Below are 12835 nucleotides of genomic sequence, written 5' to 3'. Positions count from 1 at the left end.
GGTTTTTATAAAGGGCAATGTTGTCTTCTCTTTCTAATATGAAAGACTCTGGATTAAAATTTAATTGGAACTACATTAAATTTTTTTAGAAGAAAGATGAAGTAAATTAGGTAGGTTGGTTCTGAAAAAATGTAAAATCAGTATTAGGAACATTTATCAGGGTTAAGATTGTCTTAATTTATGCACCAATTAAAAGCAAAACTGTAAAGAAAATATAAAATTTCTGGTGAAGATTTTTCAAAAGGACAAGTAATTTTGAGTGGCTCTATATTTTCTGTCCAACAAGAGGACAGAAGAGGCAGGTCAAAGACCATAATACTCTGAGAACCTCATTTTAACTCTTTTTGAAGAGCTGAAAAAAATACTGCAATGACAAGGTTAGATCTGCTGAACTTCTGGCAGGAAATTTTAACTTTCATAAGGAGGGAAGCGGAAAAGGAAGGAGGGAAGGAGAGAGGGAGAGAATAAAAGAAAAGAGGGAGTAAAAAATTAAAGGAGGGAAGGGGAAAACTTGTGGTATACTGCATCTTTAGTAAAAAATTTGTCAAAATTTGTCAAAATGTGTTTTCTGTTTTCATCATCTCTTGGCTAATGATGTTTTATATACATATGTGCTACACTTAGCTGTCTAAAGACATTTATGATTTTACAAACAAGAGCTTGGGAACAGAGGCACATTAGACAATGTGTGTGCTCCATTCCACTGAGTCTCAGCTTGAAGGTTTGAATGACACTATTTTATACATTTTGCTTGGAGAATGCTGTCATGGCTGTATAGGACATCTGTAAGATTTCCTAAGTTTTAGTTTTGCTCCTCACTGAATTGGGTGGGGCTTTGAACAAGTCGATAGTTATCTGTATCTTTGTTTACTTAACTATAAAGGCGTTTATCCTTTCACACTGTGCTAGGTAACTGTTTATTAGTGTTTTGAAAATACACGGTTTCATAAATGTGCTAAGTTATTGTTGTTACTGCAACCAATCTATGAGAAGTAACTCAAAGATGCAGCTGCTTGCATTCATGTGTAAGCCCTTGCCCTTTTGCAGAAATATTTAGGTTTGCATATCAAAGCATACCAGCCTTTAGCAGCTTTCTGTTCTAATCTAAGCTGTGCCACTCACTCACTTTGAGTAAGCCCCTTGGCCTCATCTTTTCCTTCAAGCCAAACATTATTGTATGCATATAAATATGTAGAAGTACCGTGATATTTCTCCAGGACAAAGGCCAGTCTGCTTCTTTGCACTATATTTTCCTGTAATGGTTAAGCTAATAACATCGTTCTGTTCATTCACTGTATAAAAAGACATGTTCTTTGACATTGCTAAATCATAATCTTCCTAGCTACATGCATGTGATGGTGATGCATGTGTCAGATAGGCATGTAATTATATTTAATTGCGGGGAAGAACAAGCATTGTTGTACTTACTGACTCAGGTATGCATTCTCTTCGAGCTTTGATTAATCTTTTTTTTTTTTTTTTTTTTGCAATTCCCAGCTTTGATGAGTTTGTATATCAGAACACTTTTCCTAAATTTGTTCATAGGATTTATTTAACACTTGATGAGGTATCACAGAATATTCTGAGTTGGAAGGGACCCAAAGGGATCAAGTCCAGTTCTATAGTGAAAGGCCCATTCAGGGATTGATCTTGCAACCCTGGCATTATTAGCACCATGCTCTAACCAACTGAGCTAATCCTGTGGCACACAGTTCTTATTTCTCTGACTATGCAAAACTAGTATTTCCATTTATAAAATCCAGTGATTGCATACTGTCTGACCAGACAAGATACTTACACGAAAAGTAGTGACTTCTGGTTCAGGTCTTGTACAGTTACTCTCTTCATTGATCATGAATCCATAGGATGAAGACAGGATTTAAAGGTGTTGCCTCGTCTACGTTTTTTCACCTATTTCATCTATGTGAGTAGTTCTGAAACTAGGGAAGAAGAACTCCAGAAACTCATCTCAGACTATAATGAAATTATTACAGCCTAGATGAAATGACCACCTCTAATGTATTGGTATAAGATACTACAAAGTTCTTTGAAAGTGATGGAGCAGTACTACCTAACATGCACTGAAATAAATTTTCTGCATTGTTTTTACACTGTTTTTCAACTCTGCAGTTCCAACTTGTGATATGACTAGGATGTACATGGCTGCTGTCTTTTAAAATAGGTGCTATGAACTATCATGGCTAGTATGTTAGGCTATGTCACACAGCAGGGTATTTGCAAAAGACAAAAGCCTAAGCAGGTCAATAAAGTTGCAAATGTTTTTTGTGAAATCAACTGATATATTTGGAAAAGTGGTTCTAGCTTCCCATATACAAACCCTTTTTAGATCAAAATAGAAGCAGCAACCTTCAGACTGAATTTAGATTGAAAATAATTTCTTGGAGTTTAACTTGATCATGTCAATTACCTGGGCAGTTTGAGAAAGTAACATGGTTTGGTCTATGGGACAGAAAAAGGCAACAAGCAGAAAGTGTAGATAAGATCACTGACCTACAGTAGGAGGAAAGGAGGGAATAAAGGGAAGGAGGAAAGGAGAGAAACAGTTGGTATTGAGTGCCAGGAAAACATTCCCACTCTTGAGTCTGCAACTTTATATTTCTCTTCTGAAGATCAGCATAAGGTATTTCATTCAGGGAACCAAATGTCCTCATGGAAACTCTGTGACTGAAGCCAAGCAAACACTTTACAAAACAAAGAGCTCTCACTGCCAGTTAATCAAACATGAAAAAATTGTTAGTGATACAGTTTCACTGTGGTTCTTCATTTTGAAGAGATACCTATATAACATCAGCAAAAGAAATAAAATTCATAAATCTGCTAAATACTGAAATATGTTCTCAATTGTGAGTTTATGACCCATTACAAACTGTACGATCCACAACTAACATATCCATCAGAGGCACCAAAAGCAACTAGATTTTTTATTTTTTATATAAATGAAATATTCCATTTCTACACATCCTTTATTGCTTATGTCTCTGATTGCTTAGACCATCAGAGCTATATTACTACTGCTGCTGTCAATCCTTGGGCTTTCTCATTTGCTGAATCAAAGAGATTCCCAAAGGACAGGTTCACAGTCAATGGTTTGTGATATACACATCTGGGATCTTTCAAAAGGTACATTCATAAGCATGCACTCACCAAGGATACTGACATACAGTCATTAGTTTCATTAGAGCTAATTTCAAAGTATGTGGGCAAAGCACACATCTCTACTTGATAGCTCCTTTGAGATACTAAAGTACATAAGGGGCCACTCATACAGATAAAGGTCTCTTCTTGAATACCAGCATGTGAAGGAAAGGACTCTGCACTGTCCAGGGCCTCAGCTGGTGCCTGTATTTTGAAGAGCTTCATAACTGCATCTTACCTCAGTTTGCTGACTGCAAGGAGCTTGCACAAAGGAAAACCTAATGATATTAATGATTAAAAAGTCCAGGCTTCAGCAGAAATAAATCATGGAAACATAGACTCATTTAGGTTGGAAGATTCCTCTCGTCCTGTCACTTATTAACTGGGAGAAGAGAATGACCCCCAAGTGGCTACAGCCTCCTGTCAGATAGTCGTAGAGAGCAATAAGGTCTTCCCTGAGCATTCCTTTCTCCAGACTAAACAATCCCAGCTCCCTCAGCCGCTCCTCAGCAGACTTATGTTCCAGACCCTTCACCAGCTTCCTTGCCCTTCTCTGAACAGACCTGCACCTCAATGTCTTTCTTGTAGTGAGGGGCCCAAAAATGGACACAGGATTTGAGGTGCAGCCTCACCAGTGCTGAGTACAGTGGGATGATCACTGCCCCTGTTATTTTATAGAATTAAGACATCTTGTTTTCACCTTACAGTAGAGTTTGGGACTGGGCAAGCAAAAAGAAACAGTGGAGAGGAAAAATGTATTTGACAGGTGTTAGCTGTTACCTCTTTGCAAGGAGGAGGAGGGGTGAAAAATTACTTACAACTTGGAAAACAAACTCTCTAATAGTTTGTTAAGTGCCTCCTTTGAAGTAGGTCAAGAATGTGCATGAAATTAAGGTGGTGTCTAGACACTGCAAGCTCAGAACTACATTTTCATGCACACACAGAGACACATTGATCTACCAGTGACTTTTTTCATAGCTCATTGACATAATGCAGAAATACCTGTTTTATTATTGGACAGTTTACCTTTTACCATGATTGACCTCAACATTGCTTTCAGAAGCTCCTGTTGAAACATTAGTGATGGATGATTGCACAGAACAATATTGCTACCTCCCTTCCTTTGGCACAGACAGTGACTTCATGTCTTTCAAAATCCAAACTGCAGTATGAAGCTGCTTTATGAGAACTTCTATGGAAAAGACTGGGAGGAAAACACAGGAAAACTTCAAGAAATGGTAGTAGACCTCTGAAAAGGTGTTATTACCTAAAGGTCCAGTATACAGATTGAAAAGAAGCCTACTCCCTTTCTTCTGTTGTGCTACTCTCTTCTGTTATGCTCCCAAAATTCTATTTGAAAGAAGAAGTCTGCAGAGCTTTCATGGAGGATTTATTTATACATATCATCTGGATTTGTTTTGAATTGGCAAACAAAGCAAAACACATTAGGAGTTCCATTTTAGGAATTCATGCTAATGTCGGTAGAGATATTGCCCTTGACACAGGCCTTCATTTATATTTAATTCTTTTTGAAACCTCAAGTATATACAGAAAACCATCATACAAACAGTTAAGAGGTATAGTTTGGGTTATTTTATTCTTGGCTATATCCACTCTTCCTTTTCCCAGTAATACAACTTTGTTTTGGAATTTATTTCTTGTTTTCTATTTTGGTATGATATGCTGCCATTTGTTATGAAATATGTTCACTCAGGTAATATTGCTAATGCTGGGAACATGAATCCAGAAGGTTCATCTTTCTATGGAGAATATTAAAATACCATGTACCCTAGGATACCATGTAGAAATTATTGACAAATGTTTCATGGTTTCTATTCCTTCCATTCATGTAAAAATATGTCTGCTATTGAATTGACAGGCTATCTTCTCAAGAAAATAAGAGTCCTAAGCAGAATGTTCCTTCTGACTCCAGGAAGAGTCATAAAGGTAAGGGATGAGGTCTTTTATATAAAGTATGTTTTTCCTGTTTGCATTATTTCTGATAACATGCATGATTTATATTACATTGTTTTGCATTCCACCTGAAAACTCCTGGCTTACTGCATATAAAAGACCAATTTCTTCCTTATCTGTGTAAGTCATTATGCTGAGACCATGAACTGTGTTCATGGGTCTAAAACAAAGATCTCACACTGTAAAGAAAAGAGTACAATGTATCTTTTATAATTAAAAGATGTTTTCTTCTCCAATAGGATTGTAATTGGGCTTAGAGTAGAAAACTATTAGGTGTTTCTGTTTATCTTTCAGCATTGCATTATTCAAGTAAGACTAAAGAAAGACAGTGCAGTCATGGTAAGTCAAGGTCTTTCTAGACCACTAAGGGGTAAGAAGAGAGATTTCTTGAACAAATTTCTTGGGTTTTTCTTCATAACCTTTCAGTGAATAGAGTATCTGCAGGCTGTAAAAAAAGAAAAAAAAAGAAGGATTTTTAGGTAGCAAGAATGTTTATAAACAACTCTCAATAATTGGGCTATTATATTAAATAAGCCTCAAGCACAAAATTAAACATTGCTGTGTGTGCATATTAATGTGAGTATTCCAGGACTCACCGATCCCTTGTCACAGTTTAGTAGACTTTTGCCTCCTATTTCCATTAACTTCAACACATTTGTTCTTGTGAAAAAACCTTTAAATTTCTCTGGGCTTCAATAATGGGATATTAAATAGCTGCTCTAGAGATGAGTTTTTCTAAAATATATATGCTTGTTGGAATATTTAAAGTACATTTAAAGAACTGTAAAGATTTAAAATATATTTTCCTTTCGTCAGAGCAGTGCTTTCTGCTGCCTTCCTCACTGACGTTATCTGAGGGGTCACTTTGTAAATGTGAAGCCATTGCTCTGAGGTGGAAAGGCTTTGCTACTCACTGAGCCTTCTGTCCTCTCTGTTACTGACATGGTGCCTCCAGGAGCTACTCTATCAATCGAAGGCCAGAAATGCTCCAGGGCTAGCTGACTGGCATCACTATTCTGATTTTATGGCATTTTAGTTTGAAAATACCTCAGTTAATTTTATTTTTAAATTCCTCCTCATTCTTAAGCTAATAGTGAGACAACATTTCTAAGTAAGGCATACGGGATGTGGGGAAATGTTTGTACTCATCTGTAAGGGTTTTTTTTTAATACCTTCCATGTGTCAATGTGTAGGACTCTATTCCCCTACAAATCTAGCCCAAATTCTACTCTTCCACTGGAATAACTTCCTTTGTATTATCATCCATGAAAGAAGGTGCTAAAATTGCCCTGTTTTCTTTCTCTAGGCAGATATTTCAAGATAGAAAAGGTCCACATAGAACTGCTTACATCCTTTGTGACCCTTTTAGACCAGGTTTTAAGCTATAAGATTTTTCAGATATTAAAGAGTTTTCTATCTGAAATATTTTCTGAAGTACCCAGTTTTAAACATGTACTAATGAATGTATGTGGAAAGCAGTTTTGAATGTGTAATTATACTGTAAATCTGAATCCAATAGGTTGGATTAAAATATTTGTCATAAGTGGGTTGCCAGCAAATAATTATTCTCATGAATAATTGGGCAAAAACTACAAAATAAAGGATACATTTGAGCAAATAGGATCTGATTGTGGAGATTTCATGCAGAGGCAAGAAGCTGGAGTTTGATTTAGGAATTTTAATAAAACATTCTTTCAGCTGTACTGCAAATGACCCCAGGGGTCTAGACATCTCCATGTGACTTGTTCTTATGAAGAGTAAGAATATGTCTAACTTATTTTGATTTTTATTGGAAATTACATTTGTACATAAACCCTGTACACAGGCTGGTACCTAAGTAGGTTATGAATTTTGGCCTACCTCTTCTTTATGTTTCAGTAAACCAACTGGAGACAGATCTCCCAGACTTAATCCTTGCATTTTCAAAGGCTTACCCAGGCTTTGAGTTTTGTGACTAGGGCTAAAGTGATTGGGCACTGAATAATTAAAATCCCTCCAAGGTTTAAAAATTTCTCTCAAGTGCCATTAAAAACTCCATTAAGATTTTGCAGCAGGATTATCAGTCTCAGAGTGACTAGGCATTAAATATCTTGCCACTGTACATGTTATCAATCTACCAGAAGTTGCATGTTACTCAAAAATGTTCATACATTTCACAGTTTTTTCTTTGATGCCTTCTTGGAACAGATAAAGATACCCTATCTCATATCAGGCAGATCTTCACCAGTCCACAGCTGGACTTGAATCCTCAGTTTAACCCAAAGATCAAAGAATACTATGCAGAAGTCCCATTCGACATGGTGACAGTGAAGATAGGAGCAGAACCCTCTAACTGTCAATGCCAAGTACACCTTGATGACAAGAAAGGGCCAAGGTATGAGCAACAAATATGAGTGTAAAAGCTTAATTTTGGAGATATGTTAGAATATTCCAGAATAGTTTTGTGTTTCCAAATGCCCAGAACACAGATAGATTAGTCACAAGAAGGTCAGAGGGAGTTTAACACTGAGAAATTTGTATTTGTTTTCAATGTCCTAAAGTCAGTGGTAATATGTTCTCAAGCCATAACTAACCCTAGCCTTATGGAGGGTGCAGTTGCTAGCACCCCACCCAGCTTCTGCAATCTGACAGCATCAAAGCTGGGTAGGGACAGACCATCACTACACTGCACACAGTAGACAACAAAGAATCTGAGCTTTTGTATCCAGGTGTTAATTTTGCACTGTGCCCTAAGCTGCTGCAATTGGTCTGCTTATGTGGGTCAGAGTAGGACAGCTGGGGTCAAAAGAAGAAATAAGTTCAAGTTTCATAATTTAGAATGATCCATTTTCATCAGAGTTATATTACAAGGGATTGTCATATAATCATAGAATAATTTACATTGAAAAAGACCCTTGATATCATCAAGTCCAAATGTTAACCCAGCACTGCCAAGTGCACCACTAAACCACATCCTTAAGTGACCCATCTACACATCTTTTAAATACCTCCTGGGATGCTGACTCTCCCTGGGCTGCCTATTCCAATGCTTGACAACCCATTCAGTGAAGAAATTTCTGTAAAACTTCCCTGGTGTAACTTTAGGCCATTTTCTCTTGTCCCGTTGCTTGTTACTTGGGAGAAGAGACCAACCCCCACACAGCTACAACTTCCATTCAGGCAACCTCCTTCTCTCCAGGTTAAACAACCCCAGCTCCCTCAGTTGCTCCTCAGCAGACTTGTCTTCCAGATCCTTCACCATCTTTATTTCCCTTCTCTGGACATGCTCAAGCACCTTAATGTCTTTCTTACTGTGAGGGACCAGAGCTGAACACAGGATTCAAGGTGTCAAGGATTCATCAGTGCCCAATACAGGGGAACAATCATTGCCCTAGTCCTGCTGGCCACACTATTCTTAATATAGGCCAGGATGCCTTTGGCCTTCTTGGCCCCCTGGGCACACTGCTGGCTCATGTTCAGCTGATTGTCAATAGCACTCCCAGGTCCTTTTCCACCGGGCATCTTTCCAGCCTCTCTGCCCCAGTCCTGTAGCTCTGCGTAGCGTTGTTACAACCCAAGTGCTGGACATGGCGCTTCACCTTCTTGGACCTTGTACACTTGGCCTTGGCCCATCCATCCAGCCTGTCCAGATCCCTTTGCAGAGACTCCAGCAGATCAGCACTCCCACCTGATTTGATGTTTCCTGCAAACTGACTGAGGTTGCACTTGATCTCCTTGTCTCGATCATTGGCCTGGCTGTCCAACCAGAAAAGTGTATGCCCATCCAAGCTGTGAACAGCCAGTTTCTCCAGAAGAATGCTGTGGGAAACAATGCCAAAGGCACTAGGCAGACAACAACCACAACCTTTCTTTCATCCACTAAGTGGGTCATCTTGCCATCTGCAAGTTTCAGCTTATCTGATCTTTTAGAGAAGTATAAAGCTGGATGATAGAGAAGAGAGCAGAGTCATCACTAAACATTAGGTTTGATCACTGACACAATTATCCATGATATTTAATTGCTGCTATGATCCCTGGCACAGTTTTGTTTTTCCCAACTAGCTCTCTCTGAGACAACAGCATGTGCCAGGGACAATGCCAGTTTATTTATTTGGGTCAGGTACCTCAGAACCAGAGGACTGGCCTATTTACATACTAGCCATTAGCGAGTGGTTAAATAGGAGATCATGAACAATTAATTACTCTGGAAGAGAAATTCTTAACCATTATATAGCTATCTTTGCTTCATGATATGAAGTGCTTATGCAACACACCATCTTTTGAACTATGAAGCAGATGCTTTGACCTAGAATGTCTTCTAATAACTAGACAGTCTGTACAGTTCTTACTGATCTAATGCTCAGTGTGTTTCCTGTATTTTCAATAAGAAGTCAGTCTTGATATATAATTTCAAAAGAAACTGACAAAAAATTCTTCCACTCAACATTTTGGTACCTTAATGCTAAATCCCCTGGAAGTCAGTGTGGATACATGTGAAAAGCTTAGAGATTTCTTCCCTGTAAAAGGAAAACAGAACACCAATATGTCCTTTACATTGAAAAGTAAAAGCCTTTCATGTGCAGGTTCTGTCCTTCAGCATTTTTTGTTTCCCTTCCAAGGGAAGAAGAGCACAGCTCAGCTTTGGTCTTGTCTGTTACTCTGAGCAGTTTGTCTAGTCATCACATTTGGCTAGTGGACAATTTCAGAGGCTAGCTGACACCTCTGATCATATTTGTCTCTCTACTGACTTCATCCCAAACTTGGACCTGCCAGGAGTTATTGTCCCTAATGGTTTCATTCACAGATTTCATGTCAGAATATTTGCCATTGCCACTGAAACTGTTTTCTCTAAGTTTTGCTCTCATTATTTTGTCTTTCTGAAAGAACTATAAATTGTTAAAAATGTTATTTTACACTGTTTTTATTTAAAATCACATTTATTTTTTAAGAGAAAATGTTAGAAATAGCAGCCTCAAGGAGCAAGTAAAGCTTAGCAGCCATAGATAAAGCAGCATAAATATTTGTTTCTTTAGGGTTTATTCCATTTTTTTCCTATTTTGTTGTGCAGCAGTGCTAACTACCCCCTTGGCCTTGGATTGAACAAAGTCATCATTCTCGTGACAGATGATTCGCAGCCCAGCCCTCAGGTTGTGAGCAGCTACAAAATCACAGTTTATCGAGAGGACCGCCCCAGTCTGCCTTTGTTTGATGACTACATGATGTGTGGATTTGTGCAGGTATTGCCTCTACATTCTTTTCCTATTCAAATTAATAGTGATATTAGCTGGGTTCTGTTCATCCAGTGGTATAAATTAGGGCTCATGGGCCAAAACTGGTGTAGAGTCTGTTTTTGTTGAGATTAGAATCTGAGTCCTAAACAGTATAATTGTATGAAATTCAACATTTACAGAAATTTTTGGGTATAAAAGGTAAGTCCAGCATAAGTACCTATTGAGAGCTCTGTGTTAATTAATCTTTACCTTGGTCAGGCAAAACCTCCTCCATTAGAGAGGTGTTGTTTGCTTGTGATAAAACAGTCTCTCTGTAACACACAGTGGGCAGTTTTCATAACTATCTCTCTGTGACATTGGAGCCATGGAAATCCTTTTCCTGGGAAAGATATTTATGATGACAGTGTGTTTATCAGTATTCAAGAAAAATGCTCCCAGATAATTTATGAATGAAAACTGTTTATCCTAGACCAACAAACACAATGAAAAAAATCCACTGATAATTTTGAAGAGAGGGATGATTGTTGCTTACATCACATTTATCCAAATAAAAGTTTAGGAATGAACATAAATTACTGCTAACAAATAACAATCCTTAGGAAGCACTGGGTCTGTTGAGGGGAAAAAGGATGGGAAGGCTAAATTGGGGCTGGGAAAGAGGATATCAGGCTGAATTATGCAAAAAATTGGAAGAAAGGTAGTGAAAACAGGTAACAGTGAAGATTTCAGTTAGTGAAGCTATGGTGATAAAGATATTCTACATTAAGAGAGAACACCTGGGACACAGGCTGGATCAGAGCTGTTGTATTCCAGAGTTTGAGGACTAAATGTCCTTGATATGGTGGGCAAATATAAACCAACCAGTTCAAAGAGGGAAGTGATACTGTAAATGGTAATCTAGGGCAGTGCTTTTGTCCGTGGAATTTTAGGCAGATTAAAAGGATTGGTGCCTCCATTCTAATTATTAGAGCATCCAGGAGTAGTATATTTTGTCACAATTAATTCTGCAACCAGGAAGAGGGATTTTCAAAACTACTGTGTTGAAACTGTAGTCCGTGTTCATGTAAAATGTCTAATCCTATCTTTATTTGTCTATTTTCTTTATTAAGATCTTTATATTTTGATATATCCACTAGTAAAACTTCCTTCCCAGCTCTGGTTTCTTTCTATATACTGCAGAAGTGGTTGGCAGACCAGGATGGTAGAAGGCAGAGCATTTTATGTGATGGGGCAGATCAAGAGGGATTAAAAACTGGGACTTAAAACAGGAACCAGAGAGATTCTAAATGTGGATAGCAAATTGTACATTGACAATAATTATTTCAATCTGCAAATTAGAACTGTCAGAGAAAATGTATGTAATGTCATAGCCTACTGACTGCTGATCTGAATACTTATAGTGTTGTCTGGCCCTCTACCTATTCTTTGTCTCTTCTCTTAGACTTCTCATAGAAACTCAAAAGGTTAAGAACCATCTTTTTGCTCTTTTTACTGGCTCAACACTAGATCTAGTAGTTGCTACAATAAAATAAGAATAAACACATATAATACCTAAGATTTCAGTTTGGGTGTACAGCAACCTGACTAACACATTAAGTGTGAATTAATATGGAAAGGAGAGCAGCAATAAGCAATATTATGAGGGCAACACACTGGCTGAAAAGATGTGAGGAAAGCACTTCTTTTTTCCTTATCTGGGGCACATATCTCCGTATAGGAACAGGAATTCAACCTCATACACATCCTCCCACACTTGGAGTTTTCACTGTTGTTAATGTTTTATGATAGCATTCATGAGACTGAGTATGAATCTTTGAAGCACTGCAAAGGCAAAGAGATCTAGAATGATAAAAATTAGGAGTGTTTTAAAAGCTTCTTTTGATTAAGCTCGTTTTTCTTCTCCTCTGTGAATAACTACTCTCTAATTAATATAATTGTTCAGAGCTAGGGACAGCTTCAGGAGTTTAGAGTAAAAAAAAGATGAAAAGCATTCTTGTGGTATCTAAGGATTGCTGTGAAGATACAGTATGAGATTCTAAAACAACTTTTAGTTGTGTTAGAGGCAAACTTATCAGAGAGTGCATTTAAAAAACAAACAAAGACTGGAGCTGGAGATAGAAATGGCATTCTAAAACACTTAAAAGCCTGCATTTTTTACTGTTTTTCCTACTTACTAGAAGACTATTTATTGCCTTTTGATTAGAATGATGTTGTTTCATCAATACAGAACTCAGGTCTTAAATAACATCATTACATTCTGCTTTTCATACTAGAGAACATTATGAACTCTGGCAGAGTGGGTTAATACACCCTCATCAATGGCTTGAATGCTTGTTCTCTTAGTAACAAAGACACCTGTTTTAGGAGCAAAAGGATAAATAAGCGTGAACTGATGGAGTATCCTTTGGACACTTGACTAGGCACAACTGGGATCACACATGAGGAGAGGAAGGTCACTGACAGTGGTGTGGTCTTTCTCACAGAAGGCTTCACTT

General features: G+C 37.8%; 1 protein-coding gene across 1 annotated transcript in view; it reads left to right on the top strand.

Moving 5' to 3' along the window:
• The window catches only part of CPED1 (cadherin like and PC-esterase domain containing 1), a 148522-nt gene that overhangs the window by 65965 nt on the left and 69722 nt on the right, over positions 1 to 12835 (top strand). Inside the window, 4 exon segments of the mRNA XM_050324204.1 lie at positions 5036 to 5103; positions 5425 to 5469; positions 7318 to 7504; positions 10178 to 10346. Of these exon segments, the coding sequence (XP_050180161.1) occupies positions 5036 to 5103; positions 5425 to 5469; positions 7318 to 7504; positions 10178 to 10346 (469 nt within the window).

This window comes from Myiozetetes cayanensis, unplaced genomic scaffold (genome assembly GCF_022539395.1).
Source record: "Myiozetetes cayanensis isolate MyiCay16 unplaced genomic scaffold, myiCay2020 scf3, whole genome shotgun sequence".
NCBI classification, from domain to species: Eukaryota; Metazoa; Chordata; class Aves; order Passeriformes; family Tyrannidae; genus Myiozetetes; species Myiozetetes cayanensis.
This window is presented reverse-complemented; position numbering and strand designations above follow the sequence as displayed.